This window comes from Schistocerca nitens, chromosome 2 (genome assembly GCF_023898315.1).
Source record: "Schistocerca nitens isolate TAMUIC-IGC-003100 chromosome 2, iqSchNite1.1, whole genome shotgun sequence".
In the NCBI taxonomy this organism is placed as follows: Eukaryota; Metazoa; Arthropoda; class Insecta; order Orthoptera; family Acrididae; genus Schistocerca; species Schistocerca nitens.
Window position 1 is genome coordinate 1098519045 of NC_064615.1, and position 25529 is coordinate 1098544573.

General features: G+C 42.5%; 1 protein-coding gene across 1 annotated transcript in view; it reads right to left on the reverse strand.

Moving 5' to 3' along the window:
• LOC126235570 (leucine-rich repeat and calponin homology domain-containing protein) overlaps nucleotides 1-25529 on the reverse strand; it is a 198742-nt gene that overhangs the window by 139420 nt on the left and 33793 nt on the right. The window contains exon 4 of the mRNA XM_049944287.1: nucleotides 18447-18727. Coding sequence (XP_049800244.1) covers nucleotides 18447-18727 — 281 coding nt within the window. The remainder of the gene's footprint in view (nucleotides 1-18446; nucleotides 18728-25529) is intronic.

A 25529-nucleotide genomic window follows, 5' to 3' on the forward strand; every position in this document is an offset into this window, starting at 1 on the left:
GTTTGTAAGCCTAGGGGCCGATGACCTCAGCAGTTTGGTCTGACAGGAACTTACCACAAATTTCCAAATTTCTGATTGATCACACGATCGCCACAAACAAATAACCAAATTTTCGTGTCAGAAACTTCACTGTGCACCACCTGTAGAATCGTAGTTTCCAATGACCACAATATTATAGCGACGTTCGAGCCATTTCTATATCAGACCGAGAACTTTGAGAACTTCCATCGCAAAAAAATGTAAGTCACCAACGGAAGTTACGAGGGGACTTCAAAATGTAAGGTGCATATTCTTGTGGCTGACGTAGTAACTTTTACAGAATGCTGCACTAATCTTCAAAATGACGCAGATGCATGTCACTATTTTTCCACATACTCACCAACACACTGTAAACAGCGGTCGGAACGTTGTAGCAATCGTTTAATTCCTGGACGATAGAATTCCGCTCCTTGATCACGTAACTATTCGACAACCGCTGTGTGGACGTCGTCATCGTCGGACAATGTCTTTTTGCTAGACGTTCTTTCAGCTTTCGGAAAAGATGTAAATCACACAGTACATGATCGAACACATTGAAGCAAATCTTGTGTTGTGCACGCCGTGTGGTGCGTCGGATGTCGTGCACGTGAACAATGCCTTGCTTAATTTTCCACACCTCTCCTACTTTATGCCGTTGCGCAACGATGTCAGTGTTGCAGAATACGAATCGCCATTAACGGCTGAGTCCTTTGTCATAAACTACCTGTATAAAGAATGTATCTGTACAAAGCTCCTCTTTGCTGATGGCACAACCTTGCATTTCTTCCACAGAGGCGAGGTGATGTGTTTCTACTCTATAGACGATGTCTTTGTTGCAGGTGTGAAATGATGACCCTTTTCTCACGGCCGTAATGATGCAGGTTACGAAATTATTGCCTTCCATGGAGTCCACAGACACCATAAGCGTTGCGTCTTTGAGTGCAGGTCACACTGACAGCGGAACACAGCGTGAGCTAGGGATGGGCATATTCCTAAATACGTCGATATACATTGCATCAATATTACAGAAAGATATCGGTATTATCGAGACAAATATACCATTATTTAGATAAATCGGTCGATATTTTCAATATTTAGAAGAATTAAAAAACTGGTTGAAGTAGCAGAAATGATATCCAACATTAACTAATAAAAGACACACAATGTACTATAAAATCACTTATTTGCTAAAAAGTAATTAATGAAACCTATAATCATCACCGATAGACACTAACAGGACTCTCTGTTTAATATGTTCGCCACTCAGTCTGCTTCCGTTATCTAGCACAACCAAGTTTACTAAGGGAGTCGCTCTTTTGGACGAAACATAAGATGCTTGGCGTATTAAGTATTTCTGAACAATTTCTGACAAGACAGATGTGAAATGACGACTAAACATTCCAGACAACAAAGTCCATTTCCCATTAAACAACAGTGCTGTAATGAGTATGATTTTTGTTCCGAGTGTACGTTACTTTTACAGCGCGTCTATCTTTTCTTGATCCAGGCAATCAGGCGGTTGCCTCATAGTTGCGAGCAGGAAGTAATAATTCACACCATTCTCATGCAGTGCTGTCACCTAATGTGTGTATTTTGAGACTTATACCTATCGTTTGCAATGGTAGAAATTACACACAGAACTAACAAACTTTCAAAAATATGCGGTGTGGATACATTTATATTCAAATCTGGTGTTCATTTGTATTACTGATTATGAAATTAAATTAAGTCCACTGTAACATATTTACTGTCAGATTGCAAAGATTGGTAGTAGTTGAAACGGGCAATAAATCTGCTGATGAGAGCTATAATGCCTATGAATTAAGAGAAGATAGACAATAAAAATAACGCTTCCGATATCCAACATAAAATGCCGAGTAATCGAAATACGGATAATTTAAATATTGCCGATATATATCGATCTTGTTTTGAAGAACTATTGATATATCGATATCTCCGAGGTTGCTAACAGTCGTAAACAAAATACAGACAACACGAAGCTTACCCATATGTACTGATCACAACTCAAGAACGAAGCTCAACTTTCACAGTTACGCTGCGATTGTAATACATGTGTGCTATTTTAAATCTCCAGGGCTCACTTGTTCCACTATATATCATGGGAGGTGGCAAAACGCCGTTCCGGCCGAAATTAAGCCCTGCCTCAGGCACACCCAGACAAGGCATGAAGTAGGAACCTCAAGTGCACAGGAATCTTGAACATCCAGTGTTACTGTGGGTTTATAAACTGACATTACGAAACGAAGCAGCGCCCCACTCGGCCGTAGTGAGCTGAAGGTGGGCAGCGTGCCAGATGCAGGGACCGGAGTGCAGCCTCCCCCAGGCGGCTGTGCCCCAGGGACTCGCCACACAGTCCCCCACAGTGGAGCAGGAATTGCGCAGCTAGCCTAGCCTCGGGATGCATCGTAATATGAAATTCCTCGCGGATGGAAACCAATAACGCAGGCACGATTCCTCCCAGGATGCTTCCCTCCGTGGCGATTGTAATTACGCCATCCGACATCGCTGTGGGGGTCCTGTGTCCCTCTGCACATTTTCGTGATCTGCGGTTTCCACCGAGATGAACAATAGAATTGCGTTGAATGCGGAGACAAATATTTAGAGTAGGCAGTGAATTTCAAAGAGCAAGACGTATTACGGAAGTTGACAGCAGTCTGAACGCAGCGTTAACCGTATCACTATCAGTTTTTTTCCGAAGAAAATGTATGGTTAATTTAATTAATGTTATAGTCAGAAGCAACAAAATGGGAAACTATTTCTCGCCGTTCCGTTTCTCAACTGGGGGAGATGTGGGACATAGACGGTTATTCATATGCGTCTGGGCTTTCAGAAGACGACTGCACAAAACTACAACACACACAGAAAATAGACACACGTCAGTGTATAGAGCGTCTCTTCAAGTCTTGAACTCATATTACATGTGTTCAAAGTCCGCGTCTTTCGTGAAAAGGCAACGTCAATGCGTGCGACCAGTCATTGATACAAATTGTATGGGAAGGCGCGAAAGCAGCACGCTTTGCAAAGCTGTTCATTCGGTTGCCTATCTGCAGGCGTGAAATAATTCTAGCAAGCAGAAGCCACACAATTAAACTTGAATACACTACAACTTACAAGTGCAAACTTTAATGGTAAGAACCACTGAAAAAATACTCCTATCGGAGGACAAATAGGGTGAATGTGTTCCTGGTTACCAGAAATGGATAAAAATACGGAGGAAGTTTCTAAGTTTGTTCGAGATCGGAATCTTAGTGGAATACAGCGTAAAAATTACAGCCATTTGATGTGCATAGACGTCTTGGAATGCGCGGATCGATTTTGATACCCAAAAACCATGTTTTTGTGGTGTTTATGGATAACAGATAAAAATTTTCCTTCTAGCAAAATTCCTCGAGAATATACCGTTAAAATTTGCGCCATTTTCTGCGGTTAATTGTTTAGATATCCGCTGCTGACGGGGAAAGAACGTGAAAAACATTTTTTTTCATTTTTTCCCCGGAACCTCCCATGATTCAAATGGTGCCCCTTAAGGCACACTGTACATCACATCTAATGCAAAGAGAACCAACCGATTTGCTCCATTTGCCTACGCTGCCCGGTGCTGTAGGATAGTTACAGTAAGACGATCCTTCTGTTGATAAACAAGTGGTCCCTAGGTCAAGGGCTATGGAAATGCAAAAAAGTCCGTGGTTCAGAAGATTCCCGCACAGAAGAAAGTAATGACAAATTTGATAGCCGGAAATGACATCAGAACAATAGTAAAGATAGACTGACAAAAGACTAAAAGACAATTCTTATAACGAACGTGGAATATTTATGACAACTACGAAACAATAGCACCGACAATGAAGAGTCAACATTCATATTGTGGATTCTCCTGCTCATCATTGCTCAACAGACACTGCAGGAGCTTCTAAAACTACTGCAGCTGCATTACGAGCTAAATTATACTTACTTGAATACTGGCAGGTTAAAAAGAAGTAAGACGTGATCCAAGGTAGACAGCAACTTACCTAAAAACAAAGAAAATATATTTTAATTTTATCAAATAAGAGGAGCGTGTTCTCTCTTTTGAGAAAAGAAGTAACATCAGATTAAGTTTACGAAACTAGATACTAATTTTAAATAGACGATGATAAGGGTTTGAGACCGCACGACAAGGTCTTTAGCACCCGTAATAAAACGTAATGAGACAAGTGTGGAGAAAATAAAATTACTAATATGAGAACTGAGAATAAAAACGTAAAGGAAGTCTTGAAACTTAAACACACACACACACACACACACACACACACACACAAAGCAATGAAAATACCAGAGTCAAAGCCAACACTAGGTAAAAGAGGAAATAAGCAATGTAATGTATTAAAAGAAGACAGCAGACACCTGCAGCCAGCTGATCGCTGGAAGATTCGCGTGTGAACCAGCCAGTCTGCAACACAATAAAAACTCCAGCTTTAAAGCCTACGCCAGACTTTAGACACATTACAAAATTTTAAAAGCTTCACCACACTCGTCTCATCATCAGATAAAACAGATGGCAGACCACCACCTAAACGTGCTTCTCTCGTTTGCCACAAAGTACAAAGCAGTCAGTTAATCTTAAACAGAACATACAGTGTGACAGAAAATACGTAGTTACTAAAGTACCGCGCTTTGACTGAACTAGGAACTCCTGGGAAATTGTTAAGGCTTGTGTGAGTAACGACAAATGAGGCACAGAGTAGGATAAGTACGGGAGAATTGGTGTCAGATACATTAGATATAAAGACGCGCCGACTAAAAGAATGTCAAAATCAGCTATATTGAGATGGGCGGGACGCTTGACACGGATTAGGGACACAGAAACAGCTAAAATGATATTAGATGGAAATCCATGAAGTCAAAGAGGGTACGTGCGACCGAGAACCAGAGGCACAGATGGCACCATCGCCGCCCCTGAACTGCTAATCTCCCTGGGATTAGAAACGTATGTGTTTTGGAAAACATTTTACGTTCTTTTGGAAAATACACTGACAATTGTTTTAATTAAATACTGAAACGACTTCGGCCACACTTTTGGAGACAAGGCAGGTCGTGATTGTACCCGTGACCGCTACAGGTTAAGGAATTAACATTTTCTGTCCTTGAAACTCTAGGGACGACGGAAAAGTAGATGTACAAGCGTTACAGTAGGGCAAAGCTCTCGTTAACCAACATACGTTGGGTGTGCCTAGTTGGCACCCTTAATATCTCGGCGTGCCTTCGTATCTCTGACAGCCCACGCTCCATATCTAAAGTGATAACAGATGTGGTACGACGTGCGAGGACAAGTTATTACCGCGGACGTTTTGGCGCCGTAACACTGTGCTCCCCTCCCCCCTCCATACTTCTACTACATTTTATTTTGTTTCCTTTTCCCGCAGTCGTTTGCGTTTATTTCTACGTCCCCTCCTCTCTCTTTCTCATTCACTCATCTCTCTTCTTCCCTTCCTATAACCCTCTAATAATTGGGCAGCGAAACAGCTGGTTTCATTCCTCCCACTCGGAGCAGGGCAACGACGCACTTCCCTATATCTAGGAACATTCCTTGTAGGCTGTCGGTACTCCAGGATGATTCAATTACAGTGAAACACTAATTTCCGACGTCACATACCAGTAACCCAGTAATGCCACCAAACACCCTCGAGGGCCGACGACTCGTGTAATGCACTCAGATAGTGTATGACTCCCGGATTTAGCTAGCTCTGCGAAATTACCGAACTTGCTTAAACATTCAGGCCTTTCAGCCAATCACGCTGCTAAATCAACTCACTAAGTCTAGGGTATATACTAGGCAAGCATCCCGAGCCCACGAGACTCGTGGAAACTTTGTCGTTAATAGCCAATATTGTATCACGGAAGTGTAGCTGCCTATCGCACCTCGGAAAAATGCAAAGGTACTGTCCCAATTAAAACAGGAGAATTGATCCTCCTAACATTCATTTTTACCGACCCAGAAATGATAGAATAAGCACGAACGCTTCAGCAGTTGACGTTCGTGGTGTCGTAACACCTGCTCCGTTCACCGCAACCGCCTACCATCATAGTATAAATGGTGTGAAGACCGTCATATGCCGACCAAAATAGGTAACCATTGTAAATAAATGGTTTGCTGAGGTAGACACATTTTTTAATCCATTTTGAAGTACTTTTATCGAGACCACAGTTTCTCCACGAGATATGTTCTCAAAAATTATTAGTGCCGTATTAGACTGTGTCAGTTACATTGCCTGTTAACTCAGTTTTCCCATGAAACTATTGGCATCTTACTTTCGAAATAAACGCTTTAAAGCAAGTCCTACAACTCACACAACAATTACACACTGTTATCCTTGTGTGGGTTAGACATTTGAAAGACAGGCCTGCACTTTAATGAAATTACATACTGCTTAGTACTGAAAAAGTTACTTTTATCATAACTGTTCCCAGTTGTGTTTCCAAGAACTGCATACTTCATCTTCAGACGCAGGTGTTTGTTATGTTACATCTGTTCGGACATTATGTTTCTGTGTGCAAAGCTCTTGGTCTGGGAGTTCCTAATTTTTTTTTTTTACGAATATAGCGACACCTTTGGATAAACGATGTGAACTATGAGGGATGTGTTTTGTCACGAATCACATTCGAGGATGGTTAGAAGGAAGTTTCTCAATAAAGTAGTTCGCATACGCAAACATCGTGCACTAATGTGTGTAAAATGAGACTCATGCTACTGAAGCATTATAAGTGTGACTGGCAAGTTTGTCTGGATCAAACGTGGCTTGGGAATAAGGAAGGGAAATTAAATGTAAACATCGGGTCGATGGCACCATCTTTAGTGCCGTGGCACAAATTGGAATCGGGCAGCGACTGGCCGTGGTATCGATAAAGGAACCACCTCAGCATTCCCCTCAAGTACGTTTGCGCACTCGTGAAACGCATTTTTCCAGATCGCCGGACACGGATTTGAACGCTGCTCTTGGCGAATACAAGCATGGCGCTTCACTGCGGCAGGTTGTCTGACCAAACTGTCGTTTGGGTATTGTGGTCGGCCACGCTTCGTGGCGCCAGTGGCCGCCGCTCGCCAGTGTCTTCGTCAGTCCAGCGCCCGCTAGCCGTGACCTGTGGCGCTTTTTGCAGCCAGTGCGCCGCCGCCTAAACGAGCCTTGGGCAGAAGGCGTGAAATCCGTCTCGCGGGCGGGCGCCAGGCCGCGTGAAACGTTGGCTTCGTTCTTGCCAACCTGGACAAGTTTCGGAGCACGTTATTAGACTTCACACACAAGCAACCCATTAAGAGTTTTGTGCCTCTCAATAAAAGCCGTAAGTGAAGTACCACTCATGTTCTATAAGTGGTGAAGAGTCCCGTCGTTCCGAAACGTAATAACGAGCTTTTGCGATATCTCCTCGTACTCACTACTGTAACCTCTGTTACGGCTGTTCTTGGACTCTCTGCTTCACTGCACTTCTATTACTTTTAACAGAAACTACACCACTATTTAAATAACATAAAAAGTTCATCTTGAATTCCTGACTCACCTATTGTCTCTTATAACATATTTTGATATACATATTATAACAAGACCCCTTTTTCAACAATAACTTTCAACCTTAAGAGTCCGGATATGGAACATAAAATAAATATTAAAATAACATTTAATTTGTTTTCTAATACAGAGTAAACTTCATTATGAAACGTATCCTCATAGGGATTGTGCACCTCTTCAAAGCAGGTCGGCGGTCGCGCCCAAGCAGATATTTCCTCTCGCGAAGTTGCTGCGATTGCCACCCCATCTCGTATGCACTCGTCATTCATCGGAATGGCTCGCCACATGCAAATAAAAATAACCACCACCCACAGTGGCGTTCCTCAAATACCACTATTAGTCATAATATTTCTTACTACTTAATTTATATAATCCGTGAAATATTTCGAGACAGACACTAACAGGCTATACTAGTAGCACAAAAACGTTTAACAGAAGCGCACATAGATATTAAAGTGTACAGTCTTCGTAGTGTTGCGGTCATACTGTGGACAGACCGAAGGATACCTCAAGAGGCCATGTCTCTTAGTATGTTTGTCTACTGATCACAACAGTTTCTTTTTAAATAATCACTCACTTTTTCTTACGAAATGGCTGTCTTCTTATGTTCTCTTCTGGTATCTACATTTCTATGGCTCTTTTGAATTTGTTAGACATTGTTCACAAATTTCTAAAAGAAACTTAAGAGACGCTGTCACAATAGATTCAACAGTGTATGAAAACAAAATGTGCCAAAACGAAGCTCGATTCGATTTAGTTATCGGTATGTCAATCCTGGTGTTGTCAGTAACTTGCAGTGTCTTTTGCACATCGTACTGTCACATCACTGATGTTGGTCGACGAAAGATATTACAAAATGGGAGGCTTTGAAAATTTTATACCAAATATGAAAGTATAAAAATTACTGAAAAGAATGACAAAGATTTCTGGGGCCTACATTTATATGTGATCAATTTTTATGAATGTTCTATTTTAGGAATATTGTATTTAAGTTAGCGAAGAAATATGAGTTCTTAAATTCCGTAATTTCACTTAGGATCTCGTTTTTCAATTTTTGGCCACGGATGCATACTTTCATTTACTCCAAGACATGGTTAGTGTTGAGAAAGCCGTCTTGTTATAATCTGTATGTCGAAGCGTGTTTCTGAAATACACAGTACTTTCAGATCGTTGTTTATTGCAACACTGTGTCCTGTTTCGTCCAAATGTTTCGCTATAGCTGATTTGTTAGTTTCTTGAGGTCTGAGACGGCCAATGTGGTCTTTAAAACGAATTTTAAAATTTCTGTCCATTTGGCCAATGTAGTATTTGCTGCAATGATGGCATAGAAGTTTATAAATTCTTAATTTGCTTAGTATCTCTGTTGGGTCTGAGACGCCACGAGACAGGTTCTTTCCCAAAGTTGATGTAGGTGGAAAAAGCGATCCTGCTATCTGTGTTTCTGAACAGATTGGCTATTTTGTCGTAAATGACTCCTCTATATGGTACCGACATATATTTGAGTTTTTGTATGTTTTGGGGGTTTGTCTGCTATTGGTTTTGGTTTTTGTAATGTTTTTGAATATGCATCTATTTCATTTTCATGATAGCCGTTGTTACGTCATTGTGTTTACTTATGCCCCATAGCTGGCAGCACTACGTGGGAATTTCTCTGCTCTGTTTAAGAATGAAGTGATACACAGGGATCTGTAGAATGCCCCTACATTCATCATTAAAAGTTCGTTCTCGGAACTTTGTAAGTAGACTTATAGGAAAACTGTACGTATTTTTATATAAAACACTAAACCTCATCCAGTGTGCACAATAGTATTGCAGGTACACGCTTTTTCGTTTATAAGAAGAATGAGTTTATTCCGCTCATTTTTTCCCTAAATGTTAAAATATTCGCCCGAAGAAAATCTACTTTAAAACAGCAGTAAACTTACTTGGAATAGCATTTTCTTTTTACATCTTCGCGGGGATAAATAGTGATTATTCGAGGCAGTGCTTGCACTCGAAGCTTTCCATGACGCAAAACGAAATTTTTTAAGCTGGGCAAAATGGGAATTCTTACCGGGAAACCTTGCAAAATGTATCGCTTTTAGGCACTCGACCGCTTTAATAACGCCTGTCTAATTTATCGGGCTGTCACAACATGGCGCGTTTCATTTCCTCGGCTGCGGATGTGGGCAGAGGAATAAAAAGTGTACCCCCCCCCCCCACACACACACACTGCAAACAATATATCAGACTCCAATTACGTGCCTATAAAAAACGGAGCATGGTCAACAGCGTAGTTCAGTGGTGTGGGAACTCGTTAACTCGCGCGGTATGCAATCCAACTGAAAAATATGTAACCGTCAAAAAATGTACTGCAAGGGAAAGGGAGGCAGGGACTCAAAATCAGTTTCCGAGAAGTGGAATCAAGTTAGTAATTTGAAGATTTTATATAAAAAAAAGACTTTTCGCATTACTGATGAACCATTTGTCCGTTGTATTAACGCGCAAGTGTTCTTACGTTGTGACTACATTTCATCCAAAGCGTTCAACTTCTTGTCAGTGGCAGTAGAGAGTTTGTCCATGCTATAAAAGTGACTTTCTGGTCAAAATCGACTAACGGGAATGCGTGTGCGTTGTGCGTTTGCATGTGAATCAGCGGCCAACCACGTCCCAAATGAAACAGTAATGTCAATTATCAGATGACTGTATCGAGTTTGCAGTTCTAAAATCGAATATGCTGCAGACTGCGCGTGCGCAGAAACACAGATTTGAGACGTTGTCTGCTAATATCACTCGTTTATCTATTCTCGCCGAGTTCACTCCTACTATCACACGGACTTAACGTTTTTGTGTCTTTTTAAACTATTTTGTCTGATTTGTTTTCAATGCCATTTTGCGAATGTTACACGAGGGCCCGATATTTTTTTATATTAGTGTTTTCCAAAAAGAGAGACGAAACATTTGAAAGGATAAAGGAATTTACGTTTTACAATACCGGGACAAAGAAAAGCCTACACTGTGCACAAATGAGAACATAAATAGATGAACTTTTAATAATAAATATTGTTTCAACAATGAAAATGTCGAATATGTTTACCGAGAAAAATGCGGTAATTTTCAATACTATCTATAAGAAAGAAAACTAGCAAAAAAAAAAAAAAAAAGGATAAAGTAAAAAGACAATAGTTATTGCCTTCTAAATATAGTTTGATGCGTTTGAAAGCATATATTTTCTCGAGCTGATAAATTTAGATGTTCTGAAATGATTGAACGACAATTTTCATGCTGTTCCAATTCTCAAGAGCGTAGAGAATTTACTCTGCGACCGCTGTCAAGAACATCCAATACGGATTTTAGTTTGGTCGTTAATCAACTCTATCATCGTTACTTGTTCTACATTCTGCTGCTATACTTCGATTTTTATGATTCCATACCCCAGTCAGTAAAAACGGAATCCCTGCAGTACCACTTTGTTTTCCGTCTACCCGTCCGACTGTTATGAATCCTTTTTGTCAGGAACGGATAGATGTGTAAAGTTAAAAGTTACGTCATATACCGAAGTATATTGTCCCATAGTGGTGTAAAAACGTTAAACTTGTAAGTCAACACAGGCAAAAGATACGGCCACTTATGCACGTACTTCAATACTTGCAGGCCCACTCATCAAAACCTACAGGACACGTCCCGTTGATCTAGAATCATGAAATTTGGCAAGAAACAATATTTTACTGCACAATCAAAAAATTTGAATATTATGCCGAACGAAAAGAAGATTCATTTGTTTTCCGGCTTCAAACTTGAAATTAAAACTTTTCTTAAAGTCTTGGTACCCCGGGGACCGATATCTTGCCAGCATCACTGTCGACAAAAAGCAAAATTTGAGGAGATTCTCGATTTCCGGAACGGATGAATTATCTGTATACATAATTTAAGTCTTTACGAAACCCAAAGTCCTACTCGCAACTGGCCAGTTTTTCGTGCAAAGGATGGCCTCTAATAACCTCTCGTTCACCGTCCCCGTTCCAAACGGTACAGCTGACAGTTGTTACAACACGCTACTTTGGCACTCGTGACAGGCGAGATTCAGTACAGGAATACAACGCAAGGGGCGCTGCAGTAGACTCACTTGCTATGAATTAACAATTCGGAGAAGAAAGTTGCTAGTGTAAAAGGGGTTTCAAGACATTTTCTTGTGCTCCGCAGCAAGGCACTAACGGCCGAGCTGAAGAAAAACTTTGCTAAAACAACGTGTAGAAATGTTATGAGCAGTGGGAGCAGCGAATGAAAACATACTTTGAAGGGAATCAACACAAGCTGAACATTCCCTTTGTTAAGAACAGAAATTCGCAGAGTAAGTCTCTTTTCGTCTGCATCTTTTCTCGCACTAGAGATTTACTGACGAAGGGCAAAAACATGATTGTAGTACACAGCCCATCCGCTGCCACTGAACTGACAGTTTTCTTCGCAGAAAGATACAGTTCACGGCCGGAAAACAGTCCCTTAACAAATAATTCCTTAGTGACGCGAACTGTCTAGTTTCCTTTGGTCAAACCTCGTGTAACGCTAATGTGTTAAACCTAACTAACCTAATGACAGCACACACACCCATGCCCGAGGCAGGATTCGAACCTGCGACCGTCGCGGTCGCGCGGTTCCAGACAGTAGCGCCTAGAACCGCTCGGTCACTATGGCTGGCTAATGTGTACAACAAGGTTGACGAGCTGATGCACCTTTCTTGAGCAACTCCTCGTAACAATAATGCAAACGAAACACCTCACGCTCAGTAGCTTGGGCAATTCTTCTTTAGAACCCTTGGCCTCCCGCAGGCCCGCACCACGAACTCACTGAATCTGAGATAACTGCAAAAATTATGATCATCGACCTCGTCATGGTATGCCCGCAATATTTACTACCCCATTACGACGCTCGAACCAAGAGACAATTCTTTGAGAAAGTCATATTCACGGTTTCAATTCCTCGTACATGGTTCCTATTTTGGGAACGACACGATACACTGATCAGTTCTTTTAGTGCTCAGTATCACAGCGTCATGCAGATTTGGTATTTTATGTCACTCACTTTGCAGATGGCAAACCTTTCATTTTCCGCACTGCGATCTGTGTTATACCGATGGGACGGCGGTAACCCAGACAGAGAGGTCGCAAGGAGATAAAGAATACTGCAGCTCGTAAGATACGCTGGTGAACTTCTGTTACGTGTGGAAGGTAGGAGGAAGATACTGCTCGAAGTAAAGCTGTTTGGGCGAGTCGTGAACCCCCTTAAGGACTATATCATCACAAGACCCACCGTAAATATCGTGAACGTCGACAAAGTTTGGGGGCAGGTTTGGAAATTTTTCCCTGTCGCTAAACACAATGCCTTTTGGAATGAAATTTTCACTCTACAGCGGAGTGTGCACTCATATGAAACTTCCTGGCAGACTAAAACTATATGCCGAACCGAGACTCGAAATCCGGACCTTTGCCTTTTGCGGGCAAGTGCTCTACCAACTGAGCTACCCAAGCACGACTCACGCCCCGTCCTCACAGCTTCTTGCCCACGAAAGGGAAAGGTCTCGAGTTCGAGTCCCGGTCCGGCACATAGTTTTAATCTGCCAGTAAGTTTCACAATACCTTTTCCTTGCGTGACCTTTTTTTTTTTTCTTCAACAAATTGGAAAACACTGATACATCGAAATTTATCGATTTTTATTCATTGCAACACTGGAGTCTCAGATCTCATTTAGGAGCCAGGTATGTTCCTTCAGTGTACGATTACCTGCGTATGACTCTCGAGGTAGGTTATGAACGGAAAATATGGTGAGTTTACACTCAAGCCAGATCGCCTGATGGAAAAAGGCTGCAAAAATCAAGTTAAATTGCAAAAATAATTAAAATGCAGACTGCTTTGAGACTATACATCAACTGATCAGGACGCCTATTAGTGCATGTATCTGAATGTATGTGAAGAAATGACAGCCCATTCTTCCTCCAGAGCTGAAACCATACAAGGTAATGATGGTCGCTCGGATCCGGAGCAAAGTCGACATTCTAGCTCATTCCAGTGGTCTTCCGCTGAGTTTAAGAAGGGTCTCTGAGCAAAGCAGTCCTTTTCAGGAATGCTATTGTCCACAGACCACTGCCTCACGAATGTTGCTTTATGACAGGGTGCATTCCCATGCTAGAACGTTCATCGTCTCCAGGCTGTTCCTCTACTGTACACATCACCTAAGCCCCAAACCTTTGATCCGATAGTGTACGAGAGAATGCAATAAGAACAAAGTACTCCTTGGCGTAGCTTAGATTTTTGAAAGTGAAAGCGAAGAAACTGATGTTTTGGAGCTCACTTTAATTATCATGGATACAGTTCAATTCACAAAAATTTGGACGGATTACTTTCACATAGCACCCATTTGAACCAATCATTCAGTTCATTACCACAAAACTCACATGTTCACACATGAGAGTTGTTGCAATTCTGCTTTTTTATATTATCTGATTTGCATCTAAAATAATTTCAAACAATTTTCTGCAAGAACACGTTAAAATCAATTAAGATGTTTAAAAAATATATGCTTCTGGATACAAAATAAAAACTGGCATCTATTAGTTAATATGTTGCTTCATGTAAATAATATGAACGATTTGTTGGTAACGGTTAAATTTTTTATCAATACTTGTACAACTTGTAGTTCATTGTATTTCAACACAGTAAAATACTTTTAGCACAAAACTTATTTAAATAAAAGAACTGAAGAAGGCTGTGTCGGGAGAGCATTTGGACGTAAAATGCATGGGTCGAAGTTTCGAGTTCCGGTCTTGCTCATAGTTTAATCTGCCAAACTATTTTTAACTTTTCAGCCCATTCTTCACTGAAAGCAACATTTTTAATCTTTATTCACTGAAATACTACAAAATATCAAATGGTTCAAATGGCTCTGAGCACTATGGGACTTAATATCTGGGGTCATCAGTCCTCTACAACTTAGAACTACTTAAACCTAACCAACCTAAGGACATCACACACATCCATGCCCTAGGCAGGATTCGAACATGCGACTGTAGCGGTCGTGCGGCTCTGGACTGAAGCACCTAGAACCGCTCGGTCACATCGGCCGGCTACAAAATATCATTTGAGAGTAATATAAAAGGAATCCACCACATAAGTTCTCAGCTCGTAATCAGAGTAGTCGTTCTTCATTCTTTCCAATCATTTCTTGTTAACAATATCAGCTTCTTTCCAAGAATCAGCAATTTTCACTCAGTTAATAGAGCGCCCATAAGCCCCCCCCCCCCTCACTCAGTTAATACTAGGCAGAAATCCAATCTGCATTTATATCGAACTTCCTTGACTCTTACGCAGAGAGAGTGTACTGCTACATCCATTTTCAATAAGCTGCCACAAGAATTCAAAAATCTTGGCAGTAATCCACATGGTTTCAATTCGAAACTGAAGAGTTTTCTCATGGGTCACTCCTCCTATTCTGTCGAGGAGTTCCTTGAAAAATTAAGCTGATTCTTTATTGCATTGTTGATTGCGTTTACATAAACTTACGGCTTGCCTTTGTTTGGGTTCATAAACATTTTATTTTACCTGTTATTGGTCCTACGGAACTTGACGCGTAAAATAAAAAAATTATCTGAGTTTGCAGTGTAATAACGAAAAACTTTCAAATGGTTCAAATGGCTCTTAGCACTATGGGACTTAACATATATGGTCATCAGTCCCCTAGAACTTCGAACTACTTAAACCTAACTAACCTAAGGACATCACACAACAACCAGTCATCACGATGCAGAGAAAATCCCTGACCCCGCCGGGAACCGAACCTGGGAACCCGGGCGCGGGAAGCGAGAACGCTACCGCACGACCACGAGCTGCGGACAAAAACTTTCATTTTCATATATTCGTGAGAACACCTTTCCTATTACGAGACAGTTTCTATATTCTGGACGCAGCTGTTTCGCTGTCTACGACCTGTTTTTGTAAACACCTCTACTCGGACGTCTCTTCCTGGCTTTATACACTGCTGCCGTTTGCACGTCGCAGTTGAAAGTTGTCAAAAGCGCTGCGACGTGTCAGGGATTTCATCAAGCAGACTCGATTATTGGAGTGTCTTAGCAGTAGAGGATAAATATGTTAAAAATTTGATGGACGACGCAGTATTTTTCACAAATATCAATATTTATGACGTCATATCTCTTGAACTATGTGTCGTTCAATCCAGCATTTGTGTAGGTATATTCAGCGGCATATGTGGATACTGCCTGCGAAATGTATTGCGCTTAAGAGTTAGTAGCACAGAAGAAAACTTAACGTCATGCATGATGCGGTAATTTTGTACGGATCCGATTATCTATGACGCCGTATCTGTGGAACTGATATGTAATGGGTTTTTAACCCCCCACAGCGATTGTTGCCTGACAGTAAGGTATGATGTGTACCACGTTTGGTCAACTCGGTCCAAGTGGTTAGGAGGAGATTTGGAACACTACACATTTATATATATATATATATATATATATATATATATATATATATATATATATATACTCCTGGAAATGGAAAAAAGAACACATTGACACCGGTGTGTCAGACCCACCATACTTGCTCCGGACACTGCGAGAGGGCTGTACAAGCAATGATCACACGCACGGCACAGCGGACACACCAGGAACCGCGGTGTTGGCCGTCGAATGGCGCTAGCTGCGCAGCATTTGTGCACCGCCGCCGTCAGTGTCAGCCAGTTTTCCGTGGCATACGGAGCTCCATCGCAGTCTTTAACACTGGTAGCATGCCGCGACAGCGTGGACGTGAACCGTATGTGCAGTTGACGGACTTTGAGCGAGGGCGTATAGTGGGCATGCGGGAGGCCGGGTGGACGTACCGCCGAATTGCTCAACACGTGGGGCGTGAGGTCTCCACAGTACATCGATGTTGTCGCCAGTGGTCGGCGGAAGGTGCACGTGCCCGTCGACCTGGGACCGGACCGCAGCGACGCACGGATGCACGCCAAGACCGTAGGATCCTACGCAGTGCCGTAGGGGACCGCACCGCCACTTCCCAGCAAATTAGGGACACTGTTGCTCCTGGGGTATCGGCGAGGACCGTTCGCAACCGTCTCCATGAAGCTGGGCTACGGTCCCGCACACCGTTAGGCCGTCTTCCGCTCACGCCCCAACATCGTGCAGCCCGCCTCCAGTGGTGTCGCGACAGGCGTGAATGGAGGGACGAATGGAGACGTGTCGTCTTCAGCGATGAGAGTCGCTTCTGCCTTGGTGCCAATGATGGTCGTATGCGTGTTTGGCGCCGTGCAGGTGAGCGCCACAATCAGGACTGCATACGACCGAGGCACACAGGGCCAACACCCGGCATCATGGTGTGGGGAGCGATCTCCTACACTGGCCGTACACCACTGGTGATCGTCGATGGGACACTGAATAGTGCACGGTACATCCAAACCGTCATCGAACCCATCATTCTACCATTCCTAGACCGGCAAGGGAACTTGCTGTTCCAACAGGACAATGCACGTCCGCATGTATCCCGTGCCACCCAACGTGCTCTAGAAAGTGTAAGTCAACTACCCTGGCCAGCAAGATCTCCGGATCTGTCCCCCATTGAGCATGTTTGGGACTGGATGAAGCGTCGTCTCACGCGGTCTGCACGTCCAGCACGAACGCTGGTCCAACTAAGGCGCCAGGTGGAAATGACATGGCAAGCCGTTCCACAGGACTACATCCAGCATCTCTACGATCGTCTCCATGGGAGAATAGCAGCCTGCATTGCTGCGAAAGGTGGATATACACTGTACTAGTGCCGACATTGTGCATGCTCTGCTGCCTGTGTCTATGTGCCTGTGGTTCTGTCAGTGTGATCATGTGATGTATCTGACCCCAGGAATGTGTCAATAAAGTTTCCCCTTCCTGGGACAATGAATTCACGGAGTTCTTATTTCAATTTCCAGGAGTATATATATATATATATATATATATATATATATATATATATATATATATATCCGCAATTTATTTACTCTTATTTTGTTATATCGATATAGTTCACTGAAGCAGTGTGTTCCAAGAAAACGATATTTTCATTAAATATTCTAACAAAATAATAACATATGTATAGCAAAAATATGTTCACGAAGATATTTTTGCACTGTGGGAGGAGGATGTGGGGATGAGGTGGCGTAGAGGAAACGAAAACATGTCAAAAATATAGCACGTAGTGAATGAAGGGGGAGGAGTTGTAGCAGATTGACGGTCCTGATGACCGCCACCCGTTTTTTTTATCTCATGAAAAAAGTGACAGTGTTTTTCCGTTGCTCACTTATTTCTACATCCCTTTATCCGAAGGAAGATTGGGTTTGACGTCTCGTAGACATAGAGTTGATTATTTTTTGTTATGGTTTTTAGAGCGCAAAATTGCTATGGTCATTAAGCGCCCGGTCTGTGACTTAGGAAAAGGTAAAAAAACGAAACTTGAAACCTGCAGCAATGGGAGCGAAACTCAAAAAAGTGGGGGAACTATAGAGCAGAAGGAAAACTTAAAAAACCACTATAGAACGGGGGTAGTTTGTCCCCAAAAAGAGCTTCAAATTATAGAGGTGATTAGAAACGGAGCAAAAGCTCGGATGGTGTCAAGGATGGGGAAGGAAATCGTCCGTGCTCTTTCGAAAAACCACCTTGGCACTTGCCTGGAGAGATTTAGGGAAATCAGGCAAAACCTAAATCAGGATGGCTGGACGCGGGTTTGAAATGTCGTCCTCCCGAATGCGAGTCCAGTGTGTGCGCCTCCTGGCTCCCTTTTTCCGTAGTACGTGTAGCTCGCTGTTAAGGCTCGTATAAGGTACAGCCAGATATTTGCTGCGGGTGTTAAACGCCACCTCTCTGGCCGGTGCAGGTGCTGAGCAGCACGCGCGCCGCAAACTTGCCGCTTGGCTGGTAGAGCGCGCCGCACGCCCGCGGTGGCGAGGAGCCGCTGCTACAGCCACAGCTACACTCCGCAGGCGAGGCGTGGGAGACGCCACTGCCGTGACTCACATCAGCCGCCGCCGCCGCCGATGCCGGACACACTTTTTCTGTTCCAGCAGGCAAAAACGCGCCGCCCGAACGGTCGCTGATGCCCGGCCAGGTGCGTCTGTTCTCTCGCGGGCGGATGCGACGGCTTTGAGGACCAGTCGACACAGTGAAGCTAGCTCGCTCTCGCTCTCCAAACTCCCGACTTGCGTATCATCACAAGGTCCTGGAGTACGCAATACCACAGTTATCAGTGTACTTTCTTCGTTAATTCCTAAAACAATTACGTGACTGTCGTCCAATGCGTCTGTCTACATCTATTTCTACACGTCAATTCCGCCGGCCGTTGTGGCCTAGCGGTTCTAGGCGCTTCAGTCCGGAACCGCGCTGCTGCTACGGTCGCAGGTTCGAATCCTGCCTCGAACATGGATGTGTGTGACGTCCTTAGGTTAGTTAGGTTTAAGTAGTTCTAAGTCTAGGGGACTGATGACCTCATATATCAAGTCCCATAGTGCTTAGAGCCATTTGAACGGCAATTCTACAATTCATACGTGTTTGGCACAGTATTCATAGAACAACTTTCAGAGTATTTCTCGACGGTTCCACTCTGGAATAGCACGTGGGGAGAATGGCACATAAATCTTTCCGTGCGGGCTCTAATATCTGTTACTTTCTTACGATGGTTAATCTCTCCCTCTGTAGGTGGGAGTCAACAAAGTTACCACGACCAGTTCTATATATGTTTACAAATTCGCTGAGAGTGTTAACCACTGATGGCTGCCAAACCAATACTAAACAACGTACCATCGTCAACCGTCAGACTTGAGCTTCATAAGGTTAGCACATACTACCGTAGTTATTTGTTTGAAACAACAAACGCTATTTATACGTCAGGTCAGGTATTTCGGTGACCGACCTCATACTTGCTCTGAATACAACATTTTGTGCGCGATGAAACAATGAAAATGTAACACTGATGTAAAATATAATAACTCTAAAAATATTTTACAAATACGTCTGGTTCAACTGCTTTCATGCTGCTTTTCATCCACACAATTTAAAGAAAAAGAAAACAGTGAAATCGTGCACTGGTGAGAGTATGAAATAACCTGCTTTGCACTTTTCATCTTTCTTGTAAATTACTGCAGTGACTGATAGAATAGTTGCTTAAAAAGGCCTATGACTGATATCTCGCTTAACCTTCATGCACAGCTGTCACTAAAATTGGGCGGTGCATAATTTCCGTATTTAAATTTTATGATATTGGATCTGTACTGTGAATATTCACCTCAATCTTTAAGTTATCATTAAGCAATTTAAGTAATGTGGCTATTACATCAAAATCAAACAAAAACCTGGTAAATCATTTAGTTTCAACAGAACAACCGAAATTCTCAGGAGTCGTCAAAATACGATCTAGCTTCAGGTTAAATGCATCCAATACAGATGGTAGAATGCCATGCGCAGTGAAATACAGCTTATGCCTTTTTATTATTACAATAGCAAAGTACAACCCAGAAGGCTGTCCGGGCCTGACTCATCAGTGCCTCGATGCTTCGGCCTGATGCTGAGTTACATCAAATCGAACATGTGACTCCGTTATAGCAGGCACACCATGCGCTGGGAGCCACGCGTCATGGAGAGCCATCTATTAGTAATCGTGAAACACATATTTAATACGAGCATGAGGGGCAATGACGTAGAAGCATCCGCATGCTGCCGCGGAATATATCACCGTTACATTTCCGAAGTGCAGCTAGATAGTCACGCTGATGGAATCAATCATACGGGGAGATCGTTAGCCACTAGGGACAGGGGGGATGCCTAAAGGACGCGAACACACCGAACGAAAACTTTCGAGCTCTAGTATGAACACATTGCGAAAGCTTTTCTTGTGGCGACATTCAATTTAATAAAACGCTGCTTTTGCTTTTGTTGTTACCATACGAGTTTCGTGTTGCGAGTCTAGGTGCGCAGAATATACTGGTCTCACACCTCTTGTGGCTCTCAGTGGGATATTCCTGACCGGTTAGCTGATCGCGTCTGCTTTACTACTTGTACAGTAGGCTTCATAAGTCCAACGTGCTTTTTAAACGCCATTTCTCTGCGCATACCACCAATTAAAGAGGTTAATGGGAATGGCCTTCGGGCATCAAGATCTTTCTAAGCGGCTTTAGAAGGTTTTCTAAATTGATTTACCACTATCCGTAGCGCATAGACCGTGAATTCCGAGGCGCTGAAATGTTTCGTTGCCGGAATATCATAAAGCATACTGAAAATAAACTACAATGAACGAAAGTTTATACTTTTATCAGTTTCCTATTAAAGACACTACCTGAGAGGAACTACAATACTATGACGCCGACAATAAATACTGAGGCCAAGCTCGATAACTTTAAAGATTGAGAATGAGCTAGTTAACTTGGCACCGAATCAATGGGACACATGTGAGTACATACGAAGGGTTAATTTGACTCAAGAAAAAAGGCCACTGCGTCAACTGCTGAAGAACGCTGAAGGACCACAGGTATAAAACTTTTAATTTTTTTCTATCACCATCATCAACGTTACATGAACTGCATTTCTTTCGTTCCGGTGTACTATGCCTTACAGACATCGTCTAAGAGTCTGGTATACAGCCATGTTATTGTCAAGCGTAAGTCTCCGTTGCGCTCTTCGTGTGTGCCACACCTACGTCGCTTTCTGATATAAGAGACAACTATTATATAAGATTTGTTTGTGTTTAATCCAAGCTACAAAAAACGTACTGGAAGTAAATTAATTATGAACGGATGGTGAAAAATGAAATTTGGAGAAAGCAAAGTTAATAGTTTACAGTGTCATTAAAATCAAGGTCATTAGAGACTGAGTACGAGAACGGATTGAACAGAACAATTATACACTGCGAGAACATAAATAAATAAAAGATAAATTTGTGTGTTCAACATTCTGTGATGTGTAGGATGCTGACATGTCAAAATCATTATATATCTCTCTTTGGAAAGTAAGGGGTAAGAGAAAGAGAGAGATCTGTGTATTACGTCTCGTTACGACTAGGTTATGAAAGACGTATTGTCGCAGGATAGGGATGGAAATCGATCGTATGCTTTACAAAGGAACCATCCCGCCATTTGCCTCCAGAGATTTTAGGGAGCCCATATTAATCTCTCTCGAATAAAAAACCAAGTGTCGTTTTGTGTGTAAAAGCCAAAAGTACGAGTACTACTCGAAAGTAAAGTCTCTTTCCATCATAAAGAAAATACATTTTAGTGACAGTTTTTGTTCCCTACAGATCTCTTCGGTTTTCCTTGCAATCTCAGCACTTTTCGTAAGGTTACACTAACTTGTTCAACGTATCTGCATAGTAATTCTCCTCCTGGGAATTGAACCAGTCGACAACGGCTGTCTCGAATTGATCGTCGTCTTCAAACCGTTGTGTACAAGCTATTGCTTCACGTGCAAGAAAAGCTAATAGGCACAATGGTAGTTGCGAGTTGAGAAAGGGTGGGGGGGGGGGGGTTTCATGCGACCACTGTGCAGTACGGGTGGTACAGTTCTACAGTTCAAGCCTACACGCGCAGAATTTCTAAGCTACTTTAAACGATCGTATTGACAAATCATGCCAATACGACCAATAATTCGACAAGACAGCAATTTCTGACTAGATAAAAGAAACAGCCACTTCTAACGGACGAAGCGCATAGCTCAGCATGCGACAAGCTCCGGAACAAAGGGTTGACTCGCGTGGCGCAAGGAACGAGATTGTGCTTCTGCGCATGGGTAAAGCTACTTTGCATGAGCTCTACTGGCGGAATTTTTAACATATTTTGTGATATATGAGTTTTTCGGCGACAACTGTGTAAATAGTGATGGGTCCAACATGAGGAAATTCATCAGCAGAGAACTAATCGTTGATCAGTTCGCAGTTTCGGTCCACTTGTTACACGATTTAGGCAGTCCTGCCCCTCCGCTTCTCGTAACGTGCATTCGCAGGGCCACATTTAAAGTTTCGACACAACTGTCTAACGTTTCCTTCATTCATTACTGATGGGCTATAACTTATTAATTGCTAAGACAAGTAATTTAATTTTTCAGTAGGTACAAAGGTTTCATCGTTTCACCGATGAATCAACTTTTCATGCACCCAGAAAGCTGAACCGTCTAACGTTTCCGTATGGGTGTCAGAGTGTCGTCATGTCAGCACATTTGTGTCACTGTTCATTCTTTTTCAGCGAGTCTACCGTCAACAGTGTATACTTGGACGTGGTACAGGGGTTTGCCGTGTGACATTTGGAACATGTGCAACTTGAAGTCATATTCCATCAGGTGTTGTCGCTAAACACCGGTCAATTTCTGGAAGGAAAGTTCCCGGACAGGTTGACAGAGTGGGCGACAGTTCCATTACAATAACTGCGAACGCTAACACTCTCAATGCCGGAGAGAATTTTTGAGGTAATTTGGAAGAACGGAAGTTGGACAAAGTACTAACAGTGCAATAACGCATCAGAATAGTAAGTGCCTTTATACCAGTTCCACTCAGGAAATGCAAACGTCTTATTTTGTTATTCGCGTAATGAAAAAAAAAGCACGTCATGATTGTTTATGTCTTATGCGTATCTGTGTATCTATTGCATTCATAATAAAACCGATACAGTACGTTACAGCCATTGTGCTACTACTTTCGTAGGAACCCTGCCTTTATACTGACTTCCACTACTATACTGCTACAGGTTCACAGACAGTAACAGAAACCGTAGGTACGCATGGCATTCAAGTCAGAATTGTGACCGAAAGAAGGTTATGACGAAGCAGAGCAGCCGGTGTGAATCCCCACGCGAGACTAAAAATAGCTTCTCTACGAGGCAGGAATTACTGGGCAGCTTCGGAATTTGGAGAAGTGTTTTACACAAGACGACCCCTCACCACTTCTGTCAAAAGCCCTCAAAAGATTTTGGATCGCAGTGGCAGAAGAGAAGCCGAGAGTGGACGGTGAATGGCTGCAAACTTGTTACCAGCTGGGAGACTAACTCTTATGCCATTTTTGACACCCACCTATAGTTTATTTCAAATGACATTAACTCGAGATCCTGTGGACACATTTACTGTGTGGTCGTTGGTTGCCTACAGTTGCACGTCCACGGATTCGGCTTTCCTTTGACGTGATAACAACTCTGTAAATAACAAACAAAAATCTCCAGCAATCTTTGTTTATTATTTTTCAGCAGAAAAGCAATAGCACGAGCAAAACTGTTTCCTTCCTTTTCCATTCAGTTTTGCACGACCTTAACATTACCAACTATAACTTCCAAGACGACAACTCCCGTGTCCATCAAGCTGAAACTGTGGCTACTTAATCTGCCTCCGTAGCGTAGCTGTTGCGTTACCGCCTACTACGCAGGGGGCCCGGGTTCGATTCTCGACAGAGGACTGGGTGTTGTGTGTCCATCATCATTGACTCGCAAGTCGCCGATGTGGTGTCACCTAAAAAGGACTTGTATACGGCGGCTGAACTCCCCCGAAAGGGGCCTCCCGGCCAACAATGCCCTACGATCTTTTTATTTTTCCTGCTTAGCATAAGGAACACTAAAGGCAGACCATACATCCGTACCGATCCGAGGAACAATGTGCTAAACTTCTGGGACAGCGTCTATGTAATCTTGGCAGACTTGATTGCGCGAGGAGTGGCTGAAGATTCTGTCTCCTACATAAGAATATTATTCAATCCTTACACAGAGAATCGTTGACAAATAACGTCGACGTGTAGTAGGACGTAGGCGACTGATTTACTTTTCCTATGACTTTATATCTGAGGGCTCATTTCACTATCAAGTCTCCACGAGATTTAAAAGAAGTACTCCATCTACCGAAAATTCGTGCCCGTGTTCTCCACTTTGTTATACGGCATTTTATACGAAATTTTAAAACAAAACTACTCTTTGTTAAAAATGTCGAAAGATCTATAGTTTGCAAGAATGCATGTAGGACGTTTATCTCACCCACACATTCTAGGCAACTTACTCGTATACTTATAATACTGTAGTTGTATTTTAAATGTTTTTCGCTCTAAGTTTACTTAATAGCTCGTACATGTATATGACTATTCTGCAATTCACACTTAAGACCGCGGAAGAGGGCTCACCGAATCACTTTCACATTATTTTTCTACCTTTCCACATTCCAGCAGCGCACGGGAAAAACGAACACTTAAATATTTCCGTGCAAGCTCTGACTTACTTTATTATAATGATTATTTCTTCCTGTGTAGGTGGGTGTCAACAAAATATTTTTGTATTCGGAGCAGAACGCTGCATATTGAAATTCCGCGAAAGATCTCGCTGCAGCGAAAATCGCCTATGTTTTAATAATTGCTATCCCAACTCGCTTATCATATCTGTGACACTCTCTCCCCTGTTGCGCGATATTACAAAACGTGCCGCCCTTCTCTGAACTTTTTCGATGTCCTTTGTCAGACCCATCTGATGCGGATCCCACTCCGCACAGCAACACCCATAAAAGGGTGGACAAGCGTAGAGTAAGCAGTCTCTCTGGTAGACCTGTCGTACTTCCTAAGTGTTCTGTTTGGTTTGTCTTTCCCACAACATTATCTATGTTATCGATCCAATATACGTTCTTCGTAATAGTAATCACTACATTATTAGTTGAACTGACATCCTGGCAGTATTTTCAGTTTAAAATACATTGCCGCATGTCAGGTGAAAAAAGCTGTAATTTCCGGGCAAATTGCGTAGTCTGTGCATTAGCTGCTTCCAGAAATGTATATAATTTCAGCCCCGCAGCTTGCCTGTATTTGCGATTGCTTATCCTCAACGGGGAGAATGTTCGCTATGTACAGTACGACACAGCAGTAGCATTATGCTCCGACTGGGTCATTTGGGTACATGTTTATTTCCGTACAAACAACGCGAGTTTCTCAGTATCAGAATGTTTGT